Genomic DNA, 25,969 nt, shown 5'->3' with positions numbered 1-25,969 from the left:
GCATATTTTTACGTAAATGGAAATAATCTATTGCATTGCTAATTAACTCTATTTGGCTGTAATGCCTTGGGCGAATTTTTTGCTGAATCAATTCCATGCCACGTTGTTTAAATAACTAACTAAATAATTAAGGTGATGAATTAAATTTTCTAACATTTACGGCCCTTTTCAAACCTTCGTAATTTTTATATTATTAAAGTTGTCGTGATGAAAATTCTTGACAAGAAAGTTCAATAGTAACACAATACGTCTACCGTTTTAGAAACATGATTCCATGATATTTTCTCGATAGAAAAAAAATACAAAGTTCTCATTGTTATTTTTTTATAATCTCTGGCATCTTCAAAATAACAAACGTAAAGTTACGACTTTTTGGATATTAACTATAAAATATACAACCTATACGTCTACCGATTTAGAATTTTGAAATATGCGATGGTTTTGAAATTAACAAGAAATACTTGAAATTAGCGCGCGACCAGCCAATATAGCGAGAGCCGCCCTGTACCTTCCTACCCCGATCGCTGCACGAGTCATTCCCGCTACGGCCGTCACACGGGGAACTTGTGTCGCTCGCGCAATCGTAAAAAAGGGTGACAACACGATAAGACAAAATGAGACAAATGGGGACAATAAAGAAAATAAGAAGAAGAAACATAAAGGTTGGAGAAAAAAGAATGCTTACAATTGGAACAAATTAATGAAGAAGTTGGTTTTATTTTAAATTTGATGATAATTGTATTATAGACGATGTTTGATATGTACCCCTGTTTTAAGTACATAACGAATGTGTAAGATTTTTTTCATTTATAGCATAGATAATCTTTTCAGAAATCCGGAATCCAGAAGGAAAATAAACCCACTGATTGTTCACAATGTGAACCCACTCCTTCGTAAGTACCTTTATTCAGTCAAAAATGTATGTTATCAACGTTCTACTGGTTTTATCGCATGATTCCATTTTTAGCAAAAAGCAACAAAGTGCAAAGAAATAAAAAATCATGGTGAATTTAGTGGAAGTATGGCGGACATAATATGGAACAGGAGCTCATTGGAGTAGTATTATATTTAAAAAAAATACGAAAAAATTTCAAGAATTACATTTCTTAGTAGGTGGTAGATAAGTATGTTGTATAAAGAATTTGATGTTGATATTTATTTAATTTATACTTACTACACCTGTGCGGGAAATTGCTTAGTACTAAAATAGGTTTATATTCATATTTACATAGTAATGTGAGTTTTAATTTCGAAAAATTTTGTGTAAGTATATTAAATTGAGTTCCTGGGTGATCTGGAAACACAATTGGGCCCGGAAGATGGCGCTGCAGTCACTCCTCCTAATCACATGAACCGATTTGGATGAATATTTGTGTGCACATTTCATTGTTGTGGGATGATTGGTTGATTCGTTTTCACATTAGCTAATATTATGTATTTTTGTTGTAAACTTAATTTAATGTTTATAATACATTATTATTGGTATAAATAGTGTTCGTCTCACATTGCTGTACCTACCAGGGCCTAACTTTGTTCTGGCTATTTTATTTTGATTATTTGTAATGAATAATTACAATTATAATAGAGTGCAAAAAATAAATACATGCGTCAATATATTTTGTGTTTTTTTTAAAACAATTTTTCTATTTAAAAAAATATCATTCCGACCGCGGCTTTGCCCGCTTGGAATAAGTTTATATCGTGAATCCTGTTTTATCCCACAGAAGTGTTCAGTTCGGATAAAAAGTATCCTATGTGTAAATCCAGGCAATTAGCTATATTTTATCAAAATTGGTAATGTAGTCTTTACGTGATTAAGTAACAACTAACAAAAAAATATACAAATTAACATCCAAAGTTTCGCATCAGTTTTACTGTATTAGTGATATCTTCCACTCTTGACTTTGACTGAGAAGAATTAGGGTTTATAACTTCTTTCAGAAATAGTACCTTTCATTTCTGGGCATAATGTAATATCTACGTCAGCATCAAATTCTATCTAAATCAATTCAGTAGTCCGCGTTATTGATTACCATTTCATTTTTTCAGAGTAACAATATTTTTTGTTATTTTAAAGATTATTTATAACCTGTATTATTTTGTAATAAAGTAAACATTACGAAATAATAATAATTATTAATAATGTCTAAGTAGTTGTTGGAAAGAAGATTATTTGTTTATAAGCAAGAAAATAAAACCAATAAATCAACAATTGAATAAATGTATAACAATATTATAACTGTATGACGACTCCATACATGTTTGTCCCGAGTCGGCCAGCGGCAGCGCGGCGAGTTTGCAAGAATGACTTCGCGCACACCCGCGTTCGCGATAGCGAGCTATTAGACTCCGCCCGCCAAGCAGTGGATTTTTTTTTGTGTATCGTCTTAAATTAAACGAGGTCTAATCATGTTAGTTTTTTGTTAAACGTTAAATAAGTTTTGTAGTGAAACAAAAAACTAACATTCTTTCATTCTTCAAAAAATAATTTGTGCAAAATATTGTAATGTAAGGTGCAAACTTGATTTTGGTTATACCTATTCATGTAACCTGTACAACTTAAGAAAATATAAAAATAATTTTTGAATTTAAAAATAATTATACCATACACATTTATTTATGCTTATAAAAATAATAAAATCTTCTTTAAAAAGTTCATGTTCGGTACTAGATCTAATTTTAATCGCTTCACGCTCTATGATTGCGTTAATTATTAAAATATTATTATCCGTAAAAAGGTTAAGGAACTTACGGTTTTTATTGTCTAATATTGCACGTGATTTTATTTTTCTAGCAAGTTGCTTTTAGCTTTAAAGTTAACTTGAAAATTAACCAAGAATAGGAACTGTTTCAATCTATGTATGTATTAGCATTGGGACGTAGAAATCATAAATCGAACATACGATCATTAAAAGTTTATAATTGGGACATGCACGCACGAGATTAATTATTAAATTCTAAAAAGTATTATAAACAATTACAAAGAATAAGGAACCATTTACATTAGTACATTTTTTGTATATTTTGGACTTACATTCCGTTAGGTACATGTCAAAGAGAGTCCGATTTGATTTCATCCCGGGCATTGTAATAAAAAGCGGCATTTACCTTCATTAGTGTCAACAGCCAAGTCTGAACGGTGTGTAAAAATTGATAAGTATTGAAAGGTCATATTTAACACGTAATCGGTTGAAATACGAACAAGTCATTTGCCACAAACTGGATATCCTGACCTCGGTGTGATTCATGCGACCTGATAATACGGAGCCTCCTGCGACCACTGTGGATAACAACTTCGGACAATCCGAGATAAGATATACTAAGTATGTATATTGAGTACTATAGATTTGTAAGTTTGCGAGGATAGTAAGCTGCCTAGCTGGATCTATACTAAGATGCTCATTACTCATTAGTCATCGGATCTACAGGAAATTAGGTACTGAAATACATAATTAGCTGGGGACAGGGGATAAAGAAAGAATAAAGTATTTTTTTTTTGATCAAATGAAATTAAGTATTTCTTTTCAACTCGTGGCACTTTAACTATAGCGCCCGATGAACTTTAAAAGTATGATCTCATTTTGTTCGTATCCAAATAAGGCTTTAAACAATTTGTTTATAATTTTGGCTGTCAAAATTAATACAAAAAAACATTGAGATATACATATGGAGACGACACCACCTACATCACTTATGTTCCGCTCACCATAAGCCTTAACTGCACGCTCATTTTTTATTTGTTTTAAAGTGAAACGCATCAAATATGCCTTCGTGTGTGTTACGATATTGCACAAATAATACAAATAATACGGAAAAGTGACTAACATAACTTTTCATCGGTAAGTACCTATTACCTAACTAGATAATAATTTTTAAAACTTAGTCAGAGCAAAAAAATGGCCCACAGATTTTGTTCGTGGTGTCTCCTACATACGTAGTAATATTATCTCAATGAAAAAAAAATGTAATTTTCCTGGTACATTTAAGAGATATCGACATTCGACTACTCCTAAATAAATATGTGACTTAATTGGATGAAGTGGAAAAAAATATTTTCTTAAATTTTTAACTCTTTATTTTCAGTGGTCGAAATTTCGGTTCACCGGCGCCAGACAGTTACACCACAAGATTTCATCTCCAGCGGGCTGTTTGGAGGCAACAATACGAGACTACCATATTTGGCACCACTTTATACTTTTTAACTTGATTTTCACCTTAAAAATTCTTAATCTCAGCGCGACATTTAATTGCGTTTTGTTTATCCAAATACGACGATAATTCCTTAAATGTTTATTTTAAACCGCTCGTGTTTTGATCCGTATCAAAGCACGCTTGCAATCTCGCTTAGGTAACACGATTTACAGTTACAATTATTTTGTAGTTACAATTAATTTAGTTCACACTCATTAAGTGAGCTAAGTTATTATCTCGATACCAATAAACGTGTAAACTTATGTATTTAATGAGATTTTTATTCAAGATTAACGATACGGCTGTGCAATAAGTTTCCTTCGCCTGCCGTGTTACCGGTTAATTAAAAAACTGTAAAATCTATGGTCGGGCGATGACAGATAAAAAATGTTAAAAAAAAAGAAAAAAATCGTCATTGCATCGATGTAAAATTAATTACGATTCAACGACATGACTGAATTTACGCCTTAAATTTTCGTGTCCTTCCATTTTCGGCGGTTGATGACTGGTCGATGCCTTTTATAGAAAGATTTTTGGCTTTCGAAATCTTAAAGGGACGAGCGCCGCGCCGTGTAGACTTGCTGTATACCTTCTGCTATGCAAACACAAGTCAATGCTCGACAATAATTCGGCGAACAAGTTTTGTAATTGTATGTAATGTGGTGGGTATGAACTTACCTTTTGGAACTAATTTTATAATTGTGTATGTAAATTCCTATAAAAAATATAAATATTTAGTATATAGCTTGTAGCCGAATAGACAAAAAATTTACTATAATAATTAATAATGGGAAGAAGTTTTTGAATGAATTTTTAATATTAACTATGAATTAATTACGATTTTTTTCCTTACATAAAAAAAAAAATATTAGAAAATATAATTATTTATTCTATAAGGCTTATCTAGAAGCACTTTTGAATCGTCATAACATAATATGTATATAGAATAATAATTAATAACACTCACCATTTATCTTATCTTGTACCTATCTGGGAGGGTTAATCGGCATCGAGAAGCTTTTTTAAAACAGATTTATTTCATCGATAATGGCTCAATCCAATATTCTCAAGACCTTTGACAATTTCGTTTGAGCAACTGAGTGCTGTCCCAACAATAGACAAAAGAAGATCCTTTGAACTTTGTATTGTACATATAGGTAATACATAATATTATTAAATATTAATATTTCATACTGAAATAGAATCTATTATATCTTGTGTATGGCCACACATTACGTCTTATGATCTAAGCATTACGTAGATCGGAATTTACGGAGGTATTATTTTACTTGTGATTTTTAGACTTTTGAATCTAGACTTTCGTTTATTTCTTATACGTGAACCCACTACCCAGTACACCAAATGATTTTTAAGAAATTATAGGGTCACTATATTGCTTTAAGTTTAAGAATTAAGGGTAAATCGATAGGTACTAAGACCTTTCTGATCCATAACAATTTGCAAGCAAAGCAATGAATCATAGCACAATCATATATATCTCGATGAGCACAATACAGTCTATCCCAATCACACGTACTTGCCATATAAGACGACGTCAGGTGGACGAACATAGTCGTGACGCGCGTATTCTAAGTTAGCTTAGGGCAAATTTACATTTGCTTTGATTGTGGTTTGATTTATAGAACAGACCTTATTTAAATAATGTAGTATTTCAATTTTTTTTTAGCATTATAAAAACGTTATTTTTATTAATTTTGAAAAATGTTTAAAAGTTCTGCACCACAATTTATCAAAATATGATCGGTTGTACAAATATACAAAAGTAAAAAAGTATAAAAATGTTTATTTATTTATTGTATTGTGCCATTGAATAAACGTTTTCATTCTTTCTTTTTTGCCTTGCTTGAAAATGCTATTTTCTAATGCTTTAGAAAATAGCATTTTAATATCGGGACTGTTATCCTAAGATTAATTAAGTAGATACTTATAAAATTAAGATAACAAATACATGTAGGCACGTTTGTGAACAATTGAAAGCTTTGACTATAACTTCATTTTATAATATTTTTACTCAAAAAATTCTCAGAAAAAATATAATTATTATTCTGCCTGGTGTGAATGAACCCGTACCCATCTTGTGAAACCCGAACACACAATTGTGAGCCTTATTGCATTGAATTAGCCTCTCGTATCCTTAAAAGTAGAATGCTTTCAAGTGTAAAAAATCACGATTAATAGTTTATTTTGCAATTCTTCAATGGATCACATACTTTACGTATATGGTTGTGACGTTTGTACCAACATTTGCATACGATTTCCACGTATAGCAATACCGAAAGATTTAAATTAGAATATTCATGTAAGTATTTCAAGTGCTTTGATTCGAATTGGGTCGACATTTTGTTTTTTTTTTAATAATGCAGAAGGGTATTAATGACGAAGGAGTAGTCGTCTGCAATCTGCATAAATGAAACATATGGCAAGTATAATTATTATTGTGTGTAATAATAATTATGATAAGGATAATCGATATTATTTTGGCTTTCGTTATAGGTAGGTAATTTCTAATGAAAATATTACGAAAAAAATTGAACTATATTTCAAAAATAATCCGGATTCCGTCGTCCTTGTAGTGCCGCGTGAATTGAATTTAATTTTTCGTAACATTATTTTTTTAATCAAGATAAAAACACCAAGTTTCACCAAAAAACCCGCATATAAAAAATTTCATCAAGATGGATAAAGCTGGTTTAGGAGCGAGAATTTTTGCTTTTTTACACTATATTATAAAGATATACGTACTTAGTATATGGTCCATGCCCTGATCGTAAATTACGTAAGCATAAGTAACTAAAGATATAATAAATGTTATAACTTTCCTGCTATATAAATGATCACACCTCTTGTCCCATAAGTCCCATGTCCCCAAGTGGGATAAGGGACAGATGCATTATGCATACATCTGTTTCACTGATCGATTTTTCTTTAGGGACAAGTAGGTGATCAGCCTTCTGTGTCCTGCCAGACCGAGACATTTTTTTTTATTCGTCTCCACCGGCAATCGAACCCAGGACCCCTCGGGTTTACGCTCACGCGTTTACCACTGTACCACGGAGGCGGTCCAGATAGACATATAGTTGATAAACATCCCTCAAAAGTTATCTGGTTTTGAAATCTAACCCTTGTAGAGGTTCTCTCTTTCATTTTTCTCTTTTGAAAACTGGCTAAGTATAATATTTTAATACTTATTAAGCTGTTTAAATCAGAATCTGATCTGTATCTTCGAATATAATCTAACAAATCCCACACTGTTCGCCAGAGTTCGCTCGTGGGAGGATCGCAAAGTTGCTATCGTAAACTAACCTATTACGTAATTGGGTTTGAGTAATATTTTACTGTGCTATATATGAAGAAAATCGACATCATTATAATATAAAAAATATTACTTCGCATTATGAGTCGTAACTACAATAGAATGAAATTTGGTAGGTACATTAACTACGTTCCTGGTAAAAAAAAAATGTGTGCGTGTAGTGTACACACGTAAGAAGTGAAACTTCTTTATGACCTTATTTTCAAAAAATAATTTACAATATGCAACTTTACAGAAATACGTCGAATCACGCGTGGTAGGGATAAGAAAAAGATGGCGCGTAACGGAAAAATGTCACGCGTAACGAAAAAATGTTACACTAAATTTTTTCCAACCCCGATAAAGAAGTTTCACTTCAAAAAATTGAAAAACTGTTCGTTTGTTTTTCGTACTAATCTAGATAAAAATCAAAATTATTGAACCCAAATTGAAATTTTCTTTAGTTTTCTTTTTCCTTAATTTTGGACTTTGGAGTAAGTAGCTAATTGATAAAAATTAACGTTTGGATTTTTATTGCCTTTTATGTGGTTCTAATTACTAAGTTCACACGGTCTATATAGTGAGTAATATAAACGGTTTTGAAACAAGTATTTGATACATCTTATTTAAAAGGACACAAGTCTTAATATAGATTTTTACATATATTAATATGGATTCTGTATTTAATATGAAACATGGCAAGTACACATATTAATTACCAGTGACCCACAATCTGCTATTGACCATAATTTTATTTTATCTTCATGATCATAAAAGGTTTGATTATTCGATAAATATTTTTAGTATTACATAATATTTATTTATCAGACCTCCTTTACGAAAAGCAAGATGCACAACAGGTATACGTATAGTGTCTAAATAATTTCAGTACCTACCTATATAGTTATAGTTTGCATAAAATGTTTCCAGTTTGGATTTTTCGTTCTTTTTGTCTAACTAATTTTATAAGAAAGTACTAATATATTTATTACTTTATTAAGTATATAAAATAAACCGGAATATTATGTATAAAACGTCTACAAAAAACATGTACCTAAGTGCATACCATTACCTACTTCAGGCACAGATTAGAGAATAGTTACTCTTCAGGGGTCATTAAATCGAGTGTGGCGCCACGCCCTCAGCAACGAATAAACAATAGAAGTTACATACAACTAGAAGTGGAATAGATTACAAAACAATAAAATACCTATCTTATAATATATATATATATATAACATTCTCATGTCACAGTTACCATAGTCCTCCGAAAAGGCTGAACTGATTTTCATGAAATTTTGTAAGCCTATTGGGCAGATATGAGAATAGGACATCTATTTTTTCTTACCCCTAAGTGATAAGAGTAAGACAGAACAACGTTTGCCGGGACAGCTAGTATATTATCAGTAATCCCAAAATGAGACACTAGTATAATTTTAATAATTTATAAATTATTTAAATTATGCATACCTATCGCATATATAGCTGTTCATTTTCAAGTAATAATAATTAATTAGGTAGACTAAAAAGCCCGTCCGCAAAACTTATCGCGGTTATTACTGGGAAAACATTATTATTGTCAATATCATAATATTATATGTACTAATTTTATATCAATCCTCAATAAATGCCTTTGTACAATATGAAAAATGCCTTTAAATACTAAAATTATCAAACAATTTTCTAAAGTCACACAAAATTAAGCATCAATTAAAAAATACTCCTACTAATTGCGCGTAATTTTTCCGCAAAGGTTATATATTTTCCATTAGGACAAAGTTGACATGTCACATGTCGGGCACGAATCGTCACAAAGTAGGTGAGGGTTACGATATTTTTCTCACACTACAATCTAGATTTTCTACGCCCTGCACGGCGCCATTGCACGCTGCACTGTGGTAAACTTATGTTCACATTGTTTATTTTTTGAAGTGAAACTTCTTTATCGGGGTTGGAAAAAAATTTAGTGTAACATTTTTTCGTTACGCGTGACATTTTTCCGTTACGCGCCATCTTTGATTCGACGTATTTCTGTAAAGTTGCATATAGTAAATTATTTTTTGAAAAATAAGGTCATAAAGAAGTTTTAATTCCTACGTGTGTACACTAGTACTGCATGCACATTGCACACATTTTTTTTATAAGAATGAACAGGCACAGCCTTTCTTCTTTCTTTGTTTGTTTGCTTGGTGGTAAATGTTAAAAATATGTACCTAATGACGTTTCAAAAGTGCTTCTAGAAGAAGTCTAATTGAATAAATAAATGTTTGAGTTTGAGTTTGACAACAGCTACGCAAGAGCTAGGCATTCCACTGAAGACGGATTTAGGTATATGATTGAATTTTATAACGTTCCTGCAGTTCTTCTTCTATCAGTCTGTTTATTATTAAGATTGAACCAGATTAATTAAATATTTAAGTACCTAATAATATTCTACAATCAGCTAACCGTCCATATTTCAGCCACAACCGCACAACTATGAAGTTGTATTTTCAATGTTTCCATCAATAACTTTATCGTTATTATGAACACAACTTAAAAAACAAAACAAAACAGGTCTTTACCGAACCCGATAATTGATCGCCCAGGGTTCCATCAGGCAAAAAGCAATCAACACATTTAAGGGAAATAGGGTTTATGAATATTTCACCTTTTAGATGTTTCGAATGACATAGATCATAGAACTAGTTAGGTCTATCTCAGCTGGATATATTTCGTGATTGCCTCGAAATAACACATTAGTTTAGAGTTCAGTAATGAAATGTTTTTAATTAGGTACAGCTCCTACCCAAGAGTTCGCTCATTTCTTAAGAATTGTTCGGAGAAAAATGTAAGTGGGTATGTGGATAGGGCTTGACATCACAGCTTAACATACACAACAAATAGTCTGTATATTTTTATAGGAAACAGGATCCAGGTAGATGACCCAATCTAGCATTGGTTCTACGACAATTATACCTAATCCTTATAGTAATACATATTATATTATTCAGGTAGGTATTCATTTTAATTATTCTTTATTACATTAAAATATTTCGTAGACGGATTTTTAGTTCTTTCTGATAGTCCTAATGTTATCATGTAGTCATTTCTTTAAAACATTGCCATTCAAAAACCATACCGTAATAAATTTCTATAACAGATAAAAGTACTTCCTCAAGAAATAGTGGCTTCCCACACAAATATATCATTCATATAATGAAGTGTAATGAAGTTAAAATTCTATAATGCTACGGGACCACGCAATCGTATTTCTCGGGCCTTATCAATCATTCATCAATATTTGTAGTTATCACTTCACTATTTACGACTACTTGTTTCTAGTTTATAGATCAAAGCTGTATGTCCAAGGATCTCCAAAGATGGCTAGACGTGGTAATTAATAAATAAATATGAGTGCTAAATGTTTTCACTGGATGTTTTATAGAAATTATGAACTTTAATGTCACATAGCGTCTCTTGATAATGGTGCTCCAGCTCATCAAAGTGAATAATTTTATAGTTTCTTATTAATTATTAAGAGGTAAGGATAATTGGTTTTAATGTGCATTTATTTATTTAAATGTAGGTTTTTATTGAAGAAAATATGAAGGGGTGTTAGAAGAAACCATGGAAGAAACTGCAAAATTATTTCGATACACTGACACACGACACGACACGACACTGAAGGTAAACGTAAGGCAATTGACATAAGAATAATTAAAAATCATTGGAGGATAAATATTAAAGATGGTATGATAAATGATAATGACTTTTAGATAAACTATTGATTTAAATCCGTATTTACTCATATTATACTTAGGTACAAATTATCTAAAAACAAAATATTATAGTGCCGATACTTTAAGGCCGGTATTTACTTAGCCGGTATTTATTGACTTTAGTTAGACCTATTCAATTAATTTTCATTACCTTACAGAATTAGCATTAAATAATTAGTGTTATAAATTGTACGGAACTTCGCATTCGATAATTTGCACTTGACCGGTTTTAAATTCGACTGTGGGCGTAGGCGCAGCTTTCTTTGTTGAAAAGGTTGCAATGAACCATAAGTTGTAGGCGTTGTATCGGCAATAACTTTTTATAGTTAATGTAATATTTGTTTAATAATCTTTCAATAGCTTCTGTAATATCATCAAATGTCTTCGGCAATCTTCAATGTAGTGGGTAGTATACGTAGTTAATAGTTTATTACTAACTAGCAGTTCGGCTCGAAGTTTGTAAGCTTCTCGTTCTCGTTAGGTACCTATTTTTAAGTATAGATACCTGTAAAAAATGATTGTTATCTGTAGGTGTACAATAATTACTATTAATAAGGTTTGTTGTAGCCAGAATAATATAGGTGCTGTATGAAAATGATAGTTAAATGTGTATAAATTATTGGATTAAATTATTCTTAAAATTCGAGTCTTGCCCACATCGTTTAGCCAGTATCAAATTACGCATAAAGCGAAATTCGCTGTTGCAAATATTATATAAATTTCGTCTCCAATTGAAAAACTTAATACGTTTGATATTAAAAGTACAATATAGTCAGGGTATCGCATAAATTGAATCTCTGCGTGTATCGCACAGTATCGTGATGACACAGCGCAAAAACACTCAATTTGCATTCACTTTTGATAAAGCAGGAACGCCAAAGTCGTAAGGACGGATAAGGTTGATTTCGGCAAAGATATTTTTCTCGCCCGGACCGGGCGGTTTGCCCACGCTATGCATACCTTCTGGGTTAAACAGATATCATTTGATTTTAAATGCATTATTATAGATATTGCGGTTTCAATATTGCGATATTAGTGGAAATTCAAATTAATTTTATATTTTCAATTTTGACTGATGCTGTGCCGGTTCTACCAGTAATAGCCGATAGATACGGTTCTTAGGAGCAGTGTAGTATCTAGTCTAGTGCCTATGAAATGAAATGAAATGAAATGAAATGAAATGAAATGAAATGAAATGAAATGAAATGAAATGAAATAAAATGAAATGAAATAAATTTATTTGTCCATTATATGATTTACAATTAATGTACGACAGTGGGTCCCAAACTAAGTGAAATACTTGTGTCTTGGGACCCTGAGTTGCGCTTCTTGGTTATATACATATGTTATGGACAGTAGAAAGTTAACAAGTAGGTAAATAATCTAATGTAATGGAAGTTAACACAATTAATAAAAAAAATAAAAGAAAAACAAAGTACATTATTTTGCGGTTTGCAGCACGCGTGTTCGTGATAGTGTGTGTGTGTTTACGTGTGTGTGTGTGTGTGTTCACGTGTGTATGTGCGTGAGTGAGTGCGTGTTTGTGTGTGTGTGTCATTGTTTGTGAGTGAAGGCATATTGTTATAGTGTGTGTCAGCTCAGTCGTCCTTTAAGTAATTGTTCGGTTTCTTCAAAAGACAGCGTATGTAACCATTTCTTTATGACCTTCTTGCATGTGTAGTTCGATAGTAGTGTTATGTTACAATGTTTGTTGACACTATTGTATATCCGAGGAAACAAAAATTTTGGACATCGTTTAGCTAAAAGGGAGGATGCACGAGGACATGGCAGTGAGAATGTACGCCTTGAGGTGAGTTTTTTAAAGTCCTTTCTTGTTTTTAAGGTTCTGTGAGTAGTTAACACAGCCTTGAGAACGAAGAGCTGCCTGACCCTTAGGACTGCGAACTCGCTATACAGGTCAGCTGTCGGGAAGCGGAAGGGTTTTCTCAGCATCACCTTTATGACGGCTCTTTGCGCTCTCTCCACAGTGATGAAGTTAGTTATTCCTGCACCCCCCCAAACAGATATGCCATATTGCAGAATAGATTGACAGAGCGCGTGAAATACAGAGGTGAGAATTGGAAGAGGAGTACAATCTCGCAGTTTTTTCATTACATAAATGAGTTTTCTAGTTCGCGAAGACAATGTTTCAATGTGAGATTTGAATGATAAGTTTTCGTCCAGTATGATTCCGAGATATCTTATAGTTTTTACACGTTCCACTATAGTACAGTTTTGGTCGCAGTTGTTTAATTCAGGATTATTGCACGTATGAAATTTAACTTGGAGATTTTGATTTGGTTTCGATGCCTGTGTTTTGGAAAAAGCAATTAATTTAGTTTTTTTTTATATTTAAAGTTAGGAGATTTATATGATGAAATGAATAATGATGGTTACTGTTCCAACAAAAATTAATTTCACATTTCTGCTAATTTTAATGGATATCCCATTGAAACCGAACCGAGAACATAACAATCCTTCTTTGGATAGTCGAACGAGTTTGTTATAGTGAATGGATGATATATTTAATGTGTGTTGAGTATAGTAGTCTACACATACATAGATAGAAACTAGAAACCTTTTGTAGATAACATTTAATTTCACCTTCAAGTAGAAAAATTTGTTATTTCGCAAGCCTTTCAATAAGGCCAAGTACCAAGTTGTCAGCTACCAATTATGGTAACCAAACATACCCGAGGTAACGCTAATCAACGTACTATTTACAAATGGCTATATGCATAACTGTCCACGACCAAAAATTAAATTTAAAAAAATAATATGTCAGTCTCATGTGTCATGTCATTTAATCACATAATTCAATGGACTGTCATGGCGTCCGTATTTGGCGGGAAAGCAATCCGCTTAAGCCGAAATGGAGTTGCATTGGAATATTGCTCTCTGGATCTTTATTGCATGAGATGATTGTTGCATAAGTATTTGCATATTCAAATTCTTGTTATGTAGAGTATTTTTATACTTAAGATGAAAATATATGTTTTCTTACCTTCTCCATAATTCATAGCAAAGATGCGGTCAGTGAAACAATGTCCTAAACAAAAATGTTAACTTTGGCTTACAATAAAATATGTATTATGCTATGATATTATGACGTATACCTACACTATACTTAACAGTTAATATTAAATCGTCTACTATTTTTATCTTTAACGGGCTTAGATTTTAGCCATGATCTGCGATACCGTAATTGTTTTATTACTCCATACAAGTTTATTTCCCATTGATATCTTAATGTGAATTTTCCAGATACTAATCCACAAAATAGTGTGGAGTACTCCATAATTTATTTTAGGACTGAGTCGAAGCGTACGGCACCACTTCCAAACCATACATATTTAGAAAACCAAGAATCAAAAAGTTTACAACGACCAATCAGCAAAATTAAAATCGAATTAAAAATGTTGGTCAAAATACCTAACTACTAATTAAATTTTTTTTAAAAGTTTAATCCATTGATCGTTAGTTTTATTCGTGTCATTACAATATTCAAACCTTTGAGCTAGGTCCTATGTCCTAGGTACAGAATCGCTAAACATTAAAAAGTGAAATATCTTCTACTCTGCTTACTGTTAACCTGCTTACCATTGAAAAGACATTAGGTATATTATTATTTTAGCATTTTTAGCCATATTATGGTGACGATGAAATTTATTTCAAACACCCACATTACAACAACAAACAACGGTTAAATTACAACGAGGAACAAAGTTTAAGATAAATCGTTCATCAGAACTCGCTTATTCAATTATAGTCAGAGAGCTGGTTGCTGAATATTTTAAGAAGAAGGAAATTTTTATTTTACTATTTTTGAAGTGAAACTTCTTTATCGGGGCTGGAAAAAAATTTAGTGTAACATTTTTTCGTTACGCGTGACATTTTTCCGTTACGCGCCATCATTTTCTTATCCCTACCACGCGTGATTCGACGTATTTCTGTAAAGTTGCATATAATATAGTAAATTATTTTTTGAAAAATAATGTCATAAAGAAGTTTCACTTCTTACGTGTGTACACTAGTACACGCACACATTTTTTATTATTAGATTTTTAGCCAATTAAGTATTGGAAAAGGTTACACTATCGATAAACTCATAGACTTTTTTTTAGGTGACACGTGGCTGAAGCTGTTGGCATAAGCTAGTTACCTATATTTTAATCATCATATGAAATAAGTAGGCAATTTTGATAAAAGTTTCCATTCAACAAACTTTAATTCAAAAAAATTTAATTACTTTTAGATATTGTGAGTGATAGGCGAAAAATTCCCGCGTGCGAAGTCGCTCTCCTAATAAGATAAATAAATATGAACAAAAACTGGCGCTCAGACTAAATAGTGATTGCTAAAGGAACAATGATGTGCGTAGGCACAGCCCCTCGCTCTGACATGGTTCTATCTTCCGTGACGTAGCCCGAAGGTGGGACCATGTAGCAGTAACTACAAGCCCACGCTCGTTTACGGAGATTCGCATCACTAGTTAGGAAATACTTTTCGAATTGATTGTAGTAGATTGATATTTATTGTTTAATTATTTTATGGCAACTCTTGTAGTAATCCTTCATTGTGCTAGAGATGATCTTTCTATTTTTCGTCTCTATTAGGTAATACAAATAAGCTTTAAATTTTAAATTTAAATAGTTTTGTTTGGTCGAGGATGTTGCATGCATCAGTTAATGTTACTCTGTCATAATATTGGCCCAGGTTTTACTTAAAATGTATAGTATTAGGTATATTTTCATCTAAAATAAAAGATCTTTGATAGTAAAAAATTGTAATCTTTGGATGGATAGTACCAGCTTATCTGATATTCATCCTATTTCTGATACTACGTGTTTATCAATTAAAGATTATAAAACTACGATTTTACAAATTTGGACCAATGCCAATAAAGAAAACTATATATAAAATCGAATTCTATCCCCTTACTTTTGTGTAGTCGTACCTATAAATATATCTACATTACCTATTTGTTAATTTATGATATGTAGGTAATTGTCACCTATCAAATGCAAATATATTTTTAGAATACTTATAAGTAGGTATTTTAGAAAATAAGACGAAAATTCATTTGCGTCTGTTAATCCTTCAGATTCCCAAATAATACTTATGATGCAATAACCCACTGAAATTTCTAAATACAATAGTTTACAGTTACAGTTATATCATATTACAGTGCTTTCCATCTGCAGAAAAGTAACTCAATTTTTCTTTTTCCCGCCTATTATGTTTTTTTTATTTGTAAATTTGTGCTACGACCTAGATGGTACCTAAGTATTAGCACAAATAATATAAAACTATACTAATAGTAGTAGTTTTTAGGCGGACAGTTGGAATAAGAGATTTCCTCGTTATTGTTTATTAGCGGTTCGCCCTGGTTTCGTTCGTGGTACATATACCTACACAGCCTATAGTACTCTGCAGGGATCTCTTACATATCCAACGGTAAAAGAACTTTTGAAATCGAACCAGTTGGTCCTGAGATAAGCGCGTTCTTATAAACTCTTGAGCTTTATTAAGTGAAGGAGTATAGGTTGTATTCATCCAGATTGAAGTTCTGTGGGTTAGTTTGATAGCTGATCACATAGTACTTGACTTAATTTACATAACGCAATGACCAGAAAAATTGCCAGTCAGTTCAATTCGTGGCGTAAACAGTCTGGAAATAAGGGGGCATAATACGGCCCCAGATGTATTGGTGAAATATATAATATCAAAATATACAAATAATATCAAGTTGTTCTTTCCTCAATAATTATACACGTTAAATTTGCACAACTGGAGAATATTTTTATCATGTCTGTATTACGACGAAAAAATTAGATGATAATCATTCGTATCACTTTTTTTAACATAGGGTAATTAATATAATTGGTGTGCTCGTCTTTTAACTTTCAAGTTACATTTATTTTAACTTTACACCCATATTCTAAGAAAATAAAGAATTTCATTAGACTGTTATTCATTTCAAATGAATGATGCATGCAATGAAAATATGTAAACATAATTTAGCTTTAAAAAAAATTAAATTATTCATTTCTAACAATTATTATTTCGGCGGTGTCATGTATTTATTATATACCGTAAATAATCCTTGTAAACATGCATTTTAATAGAATATGACTCACTCGCTATTACTTTTTCGCCTCTGTTTAAGTCACAAGTTTCGCAGAAACGTTGTGGCTTATAAAATTAGTCACTTTAGATATAATTAAGTCAATAACAATAATTGTTTAAACAAGCGACATAATTTAGACATGTGAAATAAAATACTTCGTACTAACAAAAACAATTTATTAATTAAACAAATAAATAAAGATCTCAAAAACTCACTCGATAAACTATGCATAACATTAATTAATATGGCAATAATGAGATAATACCTAATATTTTAAGGTCCAACACAACACTTCACGCAAATGTTCTGTCCATGTTATATTCGTAGTCAAATTCAGCGAAGAACGAATCGAACGGAGATAAAGAGTCCTCCGTGAACTCCGATGTGGTTTCTTGTTCCGTTGAAAATTCTGACAAATCCGAGCAAAAAGGTGACGGCCAGCGGTCCGGGCGTGAATTGTTATCCCGCTCCGGGCTGGTATCACGAAGAGCTGAAGACAGCGCCGTGATATAGCGCATAGCCAGCCTGAGAGTGGTGATTTTCGTTAGTTTTTCACAGGGAACAGGGTTTCCGGTGATCTCGGATGCGGGGACGGCGCGTCGTAGATTTTCGAAGGCGCGGTTAATTTCGCGCATGCGGCTCCTTTCCCGCGCGTTTGCTGTTTTCCTTCTGTACTTGCTGAGCGGTTGTGGGGTGCGTCGCGCGCGCGGCTCGCGGGAGCGCGCGGCGCGTGGACGCAACTGATACTTGTCGTGATCCGGCATCGAGTGCGCAGCGCGGAGTCAGCGCCCGAATTCCGCTGAAAAATACGCTCACGGCTCTTGAATCTTGCTCACTCCGTCACCGCCCACAAGCCCCGCTTCGTTCATGTATAGTCAAATGGAGAAGTTCATAACAATATAAATTAAAAAATAGATTGATGTTTGTAATTGTGTGTTTCTTTACTATAAAATGCAGTTCCTTCAAGAGGTAACAATACAAAGTATAAATTATATCTATTGATTGATGAATAAATATTTATTTTTGAACTCTTTCGACAATTCAAACGTTCAAATAACTAATTTCATTTCAGTAATTCCAATTGATATTTTATTTTTAAGAGTAACAAGAATGTAAGTCCTCATTTTACTTACAATTAGCTGAATTATGTCAAATTCAAAACATTACATTTTAATATTTATTACGAATACCGAATTGTGGATGCGTAAGTACTACTTACCTAATCAATCTTACAAACTCGATAGAGTATTTTCTAAACAGCTTATCGTTTTGTTAGATGATAGCGTTAAGAAATTCTATGGGATACTCTTTAACTTGAGATTGAACTTGAGATATGTTAGGTACAGTAAGATAAAGATTATCTTAATAATCTTTATCTTACTGTACCTAACATAAGGCAAACATGCCCTTGTAATTTCGATTTTCAAAATCGGATAAGATAATCTTTAGTGATCAATTTTATGAAGCTAAACCTTTTTGAAGGGATATTGCTGTCTGCACACATTATAATTTTAACGAAAATAATTCAGTAATATTTTCATTAAAAATTACCTATTAAGTATAAAATAAAAAGTTGCCTGTGCTAAAATATTTTACTACTTTTTGATGATGAAGAAATCATAATTATTAACAAATAATAGAAATTGTATTTTGTTGTTGATAGTACTTCGTTTCAATGAATGAACAAAGTAATAAACAACTATAATATTATGTCATTGATCATTTGCATTTTGGATCTAGCATTTCCGTTCGAAACAGCAAAGTTTTCGACTTAACTCATGTTTGACGACCTTCACGGGGGACTTATGTGTTAACAAATAATGTGTAGGCAGTAGCTAGACATTACTGCTTTAAGTACTTAAATAAATTAGCGTAGGTGCTTAATCGACTGCAATAAAAATTAAGTTCAAAGTCTAACATTGCATTGTTTTTTTTACTATTAATATGTATTTTTTGGCTGATATTTTTTTATTTTAATGTGTAATCATTCCATTATTGAAATTATATTATAGTCTGTCCACTATAAGAATTGCTTTTTGACAGCTCGACGGGTGAGACCAGAAGTGATGTTCAAAAGATTATCGATTGTGATACCATTTCAATTATAAATTCAAAATATTATCATAAATCGAATCAGGTACGTAAATAGTAATTACAACGTAAACGTACTAATAAGATATGTAATAAATGGTAATAATAAGACCACATATCTATGCATTGTATGTTAAAACTAAACTAAACTAATATTTTATTATTTATTGGTTTCTATCTTACAATTTGGTTGTCTTTACGTTTAAATTATATAACATAATAGAAGAGTTTTTCTGTATCGGATATATTTTACAGAGTATTTCTATCGATTATTTTAATCTATCGACCCATCATTGAATAATTCTGTGTAGGCATCACTAAGTGGGCGGGACCTGTCCATGAAGTACGATAATTATTTGTATGAAATCTTAACATAGACAATACAATCCTACATGGGCGTGAAGCTGTCAAAAAGCAAATAATATAATGGACAGAGTATAGAAAAGGTCAAGGACGACAAGATTTGAAAAAAAAAAGAAATTGGCGGGAGTTTATTTTTTTTTATTTGAAATTATTTTTCTACCTATTAACTAATTATATTTTTTATACCTCGATACTAATTAATTTAATAATCTTATGTTTTTGGTCTTTCAATGGATTTGCAATTTAGATGTTTGTTATATTTGGACAAAAAAACCATTCTAATGGACATGAAAAATACTTGTATGGATTTATTAGAACAACTATCGGAAAATAATGTTTATAAATTTCCTCCTGTGCGCTTTTTACTAGAACTGGATGTTATGGAGTTGAGTGATAAATTTCCCGATTTGGAACTGTTCTTGGTTGACGAACCGTTGAAATTTAATAAAGTTTGTAATGAAATTTTGTTTGCATGCCTCAGGTCGATAGAAAACGACTTTAAGCAATTTATTCAGTTATCGCAGGTTGCTGTTACAATCAGACTTAAAAGTTTACCACGTGTTTTATCTCGATCAACGAGCAACAGATACGGAGGTATCGTATCGTTTTACGGATTACTTTTAGCGATCTCAAAATTAACTTGTTACGTATTCCACACTGTTTGGTCTTGTCCGGAAGAATGTGAGGGAAATGAAATTGTTCTGCATCATATACCAAAAGTACCACCCAAATGTTACGTTTGCAAAAGCGTCTTATTTGAAAACAGTGGACTGAGGAGATGTGGCGAGCAAGTAGAAGCAACATTTAAATTGAAAAATGAAATGCTTTGCAAAAAAATTGTGATAACCGATGATCTTATTAAATTATTAAACTTAGGTGATACTTACGTTATTCATGCGGTAGTTTTGAAAAAAACGGTAGCGGTCTGGTCATTGGAAAAGCACATACCGTGGGCTGCTCCTCAAAGTTGTTCAACGCCAGCGGACATAAAAGATTTGTACACAGCATGCGATGGTATCCCTTGGAAATTTATATACTGTCTAGCTTCCAGCATTGGAATACATGTTTGTCCTTTAAATTGTTTTATGAACGTGAAAATTAATTTACTGCTTAGTTTAACGAGTGTGAAAGCGCACTTGTATACTGGGTCCAGAATATTGCACTTTTTGGGTGCAGGCTATGACACTGGTTATGTAGGTAAATTAATGCATGAAGCAGCAATTTTAGCTGATCGTCACGTAGTTTTAGGAACTTCAAATTCGTCTGCAACGACGTCTCTTACGGCTGCTTCAGGGGGTATTTGCTTAATGCCGTTACCTCTGCAAATTTACGGTCAAAAACAAATTAATTCAATTCTATCATCAATAGAAACAGACGACGTATCAAGCGAAACTAATAAAACGAAATTAAAATGCGCTGTTTGGGCACACGGAATGGATTTCAAGAAGATAACTTTGTATAATATTGCAAGTGTATTTGGATTAGTTTGTCGCGGAGACTTGGGTGAATTTGCTGATGATATAAGCGATTTTATTCTGCAAGAAGCTATATCCCCGTCTGAAACAACTGTGGAAGAAAAGCGGGCTCTTAAAGATGTGACGGAGCACATAGATTTAGTAGCGGGTATAATGGTTAATTTGAGTGAGGAATCGGAGAATCTTTTGCAAAGTTACTTCTTGGCAGCTCGTAAGGAAAGGCCAAAAGCTGTTACCGTAGCTTGTATGTCAGCTTTGGTGACTGTATGCTTAACGTCAGCGAGGCTTTGTCGTCGCAACGTAACTAACATCGAAGACGCCGTGTTTGCAATTTGGTTGCATGTATGTGGTGGGCCCGAACCGAGATTCGCACCGGATGAATATTTAGATACTCCAGCAGATATAAAGAAACTCCACAAAATTATTAATAACTTCAAAATGTGGCTGGAACAATTTACTGGTGTTTTTATGTAAAACTTTTTTGTTAATTGGTATCTGTACTCAATAAAACTACATTTATAAGAAATCTATAAAATTTATTAATTTCGTTAAACAAATATAAACTCTAAAAAAATTTAGTAATTGACTAGAACACAAAATATAAATTTAGTAATTTAGCACCAGTACCTACTTGAAAAAATTTTAGTTGACAAATAACTAAGTATTTAAAACAACTATAAGGCACATTGGAATACTGAAGTTAAGCCTAGTCAACATGAGTTCATTACAACAAAACTATTTTTATTAATGCCCAACAAGTAATAATTAATAATTCTTCGCTTTTTTTTACAAAATACAACATTTCTAAATGCTCTTTGGCTAAAAATATTAATTTGTGTACATGAACACACACACATAAATCATATCCAATAAAAGTTTTCTTAATACTAATTATTAAGTAATAATATAAGCCTCATATAACATATAGAATCTGAGTATCTAGTTTCCATTCAAAAAACTAAAATTAAATACTGAATTTTGTAACAACATATTTTTCTGTGAATTTAACTTTTCACACAATTCCATCTGATTTTGTCTTAACTTCAAACTTTCAGTTACAAGAGATTTGATTTCATCGACATTGTCATGATTCCCTGTTAAGAAATGGTTAGTTACGGGTTCACCAATTTTAAAATCTCTCTTCTGGTAGGATACAACACTGTATGGTAGATCTGCTATATTGTCAACATCCCTTACAACAACACAAATCGTCGACCAAATACAAGTCGTGAATTCCCCGGTAAAGTTCTCCAAATCTGTGCTTAATCTATCCGTGTTTTCATCTGCTTTACAGATAATATCAGATATCTTTGAAAACTCGATACTCAAATCCTTGAGTTTCAATATGAATTGTTGATTTTGTAGTTCTTGTAGAATTTTGCTTCTCAGTTTAAGACAATCGTAACATACCCTGACAATATCTGGGCACTGCCTTTCTTTCTCTCTGTTTGCATTGTAGAAATCACTCTTATTGTGTGTTATAAATGTTTTGTAGGCATTTGAGAAAATAGCTTGGTAGTTATATTTTGCAACAAAGTTGTTCAAGTCAGTTGTTATGCCTTCATTGCTGCGCCTAGCTGCCGACTGGAGCCTTACCGATAACAAAGACCAAGCGCTCACTAACTTTTCAATTTTATCAGTTAAATCATGTGCATCCTTAAATGTTTTTGTGAAACCACCCAGAATGTTTGTACCTGTACCATTTTCTTTCAATTCCTCAATATGTTTCTCTCCTATTTCAACCATGGTTTTTATAGTTTCAATTTTGGCCAATAGCTTACCTAATTTTTTATCAACATTATTGTGGTTAAGGAGTAGCTGTCTACTTTCTTGTTTTAAAGATTCACCTCGGGTAAAAAGAGAATTGATAAGGAAGTCATATATATCCATTTGAGCAACAACAAAGTAGAATGCATTACGATACAGTGTTTGACTGTTCTTATAATTGTACAGGGCTCTTGGGAGTTCTAAACACCTCTGTACTGCTTTTGGCACTGCAGGTGAAGTATTTTCTTCAATCATATGCTTCTTATTATACAAGAATAGCATAACGGCACTGTTTTCATTCCAATACTTCATAACTGGTTCATTATTCTCAATATCAATACAATTTGATGGCGATATTAACATTTGATCTTCTATCGGAATGTTTGTTTCTTTGAAAATCCATTCTTTAAGAGTATTTATTGTCGTTGCGGAATCAATTTCGTAAGCCAGTTGAGATATCTTAGAAAGAGAGAATATTTTGATAATCTTTTTTGCAAGAGTACTTCGTAACATTTCGAAGATAACCACTTTACTTGCTGAAGCTGCATCTTTGTTTTCTGCAGGTATATTGAAAGTAACTTTGGACGGAGCATCTCTTCCTCTCAATTTTGGGTCCCATTCCAATGCAACCCGTAGCCAATTTTCAATTAAAGACTTAAACGGCTTTGATACATGATTCTCTGAAAATATCTCATTGGAATATTCAATATCTCCATGAAAAGTTTCATAAACACATATATTATCATGCGTTTTCTTCTTAACAAATGGCATCCACTCCACAGGTGCTTTGAAAGGTAGGAATGGTCTTGTACCACAAATGATTTCAAATGCAAGTAATCCTAGAGACCAGAAGTCCACTGAATTGCTATATGTTTTACTGTAAAAAATCTCAGGTGCAAGATACTGTAAAGTCCCAACAAAACTAGCACATATTGAGTTTGAATCAATTTCCTTAGCGTAACCTAAATCTATAATTTTGTACGCAATTTTATCTTCACTTGGTTCACTTATTCCATTGGGCACATGTAAAACTATATTTTCGGGCTTCAAATCTCGATGTGTTATCTTATTTTTATGTAAAAACTGCATGGCACTTCCAACGTCACTGAGTATTTTACGAACTTTTAACTCTTTCAAACCGCAAGATGCATCAGGTTTGTTTAACTGTTGACGTAAATCCCCGCCGCTACAATATTCCATACATAGTATAGGTAATTTTGAAGGATTCATGGGTGCCAAGCCACTTACAAATTCTGTAGGTAATGTTATAGTACCAACTATATTTGGGTGATTACATGTCTGCAGCATCTCCACTTCCTTAGTCCATCTTTCTCTGTGCTTTGCGGTGAGCTCATCGCCCCATTTACAAGTTTTGATAGCCAATTTTTCGTCATTGTTTTTGTGTTTCCACAGTACAACAGTACCAAAACTTCCGGATCCCAAGACTCTATCTTTTATCCAATCACCGATAAAAATTATATCGTCCATTGTTCGATTATATTTCTTCCGATATAAATAGACAATTTATAAAAATAACTTTGGAGAACTATCTATCAAGAATGTATTCGTCTATTGTATTGCTATTAGAACTTTGATTAATTTATTAATTAGAAAAACTAATGTTGTATAGTAGGTAATCAAAAGACGGAAGATATTTTCTCTATTTTTATCTTTCGTTATTTCCTGGAATTTGTCACTGTCAAGTGCACAGTCAAGTGTCAAAAAATTAATGGTGACAAGTTTGAGTGTGGCCGTTTTATAAATTAACGAATATATAAATCATTTTAAAAATAATACAAGAATACGCGTACTAGAACCGTATTCATGATTTATTATAATTTATGCATGCTACCTAACTAGGCACAGAATTAAGTATGAAAAAGTGGCTGCACAGTGCACTTGTTCAATTTTCAATTTTAAGGCCGTATTCAGAAAGAAAGCTGGAAACTAATAAGCGCTTAGTGCTTACCAGCGCTTGTCAGCGCTGATTCGTTCTACACAAAGGAAGCAGGTTGAAGCAGACCAAGACAAATTTTATATGGCAGCACTGATCAGCGCGTGTTGAAGGTTTTCGGAACTTGTCGGCGCCGTTCAGCGCTTATCGGCGCGTGTTCATATATTTTCCTGCGCGGGCTACCAGCTCTGACAAGTGCCGGTAAGCGCTTATAAGATTCCAGCTTTCTTTCTTAATATCTCGGAGCAATTATCAAGCCTGGAGAAGTAACAATTAATTGAACAATATAGCACTAGTTTGGCCTTTTTGGCTTATGGCAAAATGTCATGCGAAAAAAGAGGACAGATATATGTCAGTTCGACAGTTTGAAATGACATGTGCCCATGTGAATTTGTTTCAGTGACCAGTCTGGTCACGGACGCATGGTGATTTTAATTATTATTTTTGAAGTGAAAAACGAGTGTTTTAGTTTAATTTGTTATTTTATGAAAAGAAAATTGACTAAAGATAAAATGGCTTGTGTTGCTTACGGCTGTAAAAGCCATAGTAGTGGGAAATCGGATGAAGATAGGAATTTATCATATCACAGGTTAGTGATTTTGATCAATTTTTGGCTAATTGTATTATAAATCAGTGAATTTACGTTATTTTCCAAATCATCTATGTTTTATCTACCCTTGATCATTGAAATGAAATCATAATTAGCTTCTTTTTGAGAGATAATGCAAAATATTACTTCCATAGTGTTGTGCAATTATCGATACTTTAATAGAAACGAAATATACGTACTTTGCTAAGGTACTTTGACAATGACTGCTTTAAATCAAATAGGTTAGGAGAAAAAAGTTATTTAAGTATGGATTTTATTGTTATTTGCAGGTTTCTGGCTTGAGAACAATTAAAAGATGTTTGGGTTAAAGCTAT

General features: G+C 32.5%; 3 protein-coding genes and 1 long non-coding RNA gene across 4 annotated transcripts; 2 read left to right on the top strand and 2 right to left on the bottom strand.

Annotated features, from left to right (window-relative positions):
- Window positions 1-521: 521 nt before the first annotated feature.
- LOC149487253 (uncharacterized) lies at window positions 522-1,513 on the top strand. The gene is made up of 3 exons (XR_016315851.1): window positions 522-708; window positions 832-893; window positions 968-1,513. It is a non-coding gene; the product is annotated as an uncharacterized LOC149487253 (long non-coding RNA).
- A 16,041-nt stretch (window positions 1,514-17,554) lies between these two features.
- LOC149487252 (uncharacterized) lies at window positions 17,555-18,205 on the bottom strand. The gene has a single exon (XM_089697139.1). It carries the CDS (start codon window positions 18,157-18,159, stop codon window positions 17,689-17,691), a length of 471 nt encoding a protein of 156 aa, XP_089553265.1. The 5' UTR covers window positions 18,160-18,205; the 3' UTR covers window positions 17,555-17,688.
- A 1,874-nt stretch (window positions 18,206-20,079) lies between these two features.
- LOC149487251 (minichromosome maintenance domain-containing protein 2-like) lies at window positions 20,080-21,798 on the top strand. Its single transcript, XM_089697138.1, has one exon. It carries the CDS (start codon window positions 20,080-20,082, stop codon window positions 21,796-21,798), a length of 1,719 nt encoding a protein of 572 aa, XP_089553264.1.
- Window positions 21,799-21,846: 48 nt separating this feature from the next.
- On the bottom strand, window positions 21,847-24,652 carry IKKbeta (inhibitor of nuclear factor kappa B kinase subunit beta). The gene has a single exon (XM_089697545.1). It carries the CDS (start codon window positions 24,577-24,579, stop codon window positions 22,264-22,266), a length of 2,316 nt encoding a protein of 771 aa, XP_089553671.1. The 5' UTR covers window positions 24,580-24,652; the 3' UTR covers window positions 21,847-22,263.
- Window positions 24,653-25,969: the final 1,317 nt, after the last annotated feature.

Source organism: Colias philodice, chromosome 7, assembly GCF_061535455.1.
Source record: "Colias philodice isolate Cphi_HAF_F1 chromosome 7, ilColPhil1 Martin Lab GWU primary, whole genome shotgun sequence".
Lineage (NCBI taxonomy): Eukaryota > Metazoa > Arthropoda > Insecta > Lepidoptera > Pieridae > Colias > Colias philodice.
This window is presented reverse-complemented; position numbering and strand designations above follow the sequence as displayed.

Coding starts and splice junctions, on each gene's coding strand:
- IKKbeta (XM_089697545.1), bottom strand. CDS start 24,579: ATGGACGATATAATTTTTATCGGTGATTGGATAAAAGATAGAGTCTTG.
- LOC149487251 (XM_089697138.1), top strand. CDS start 20,080: ATGGATTTGCAATTTAGATGTTTGTTATATTTGGACAAAAAAACCATT.
- LOC149487252 (XM_089697139.1), bottom strand. CDS start 18,159: ATGCCGGATCACGACAAGTATCAGTTGCGTCCACGCGCCGCGCGCTCC.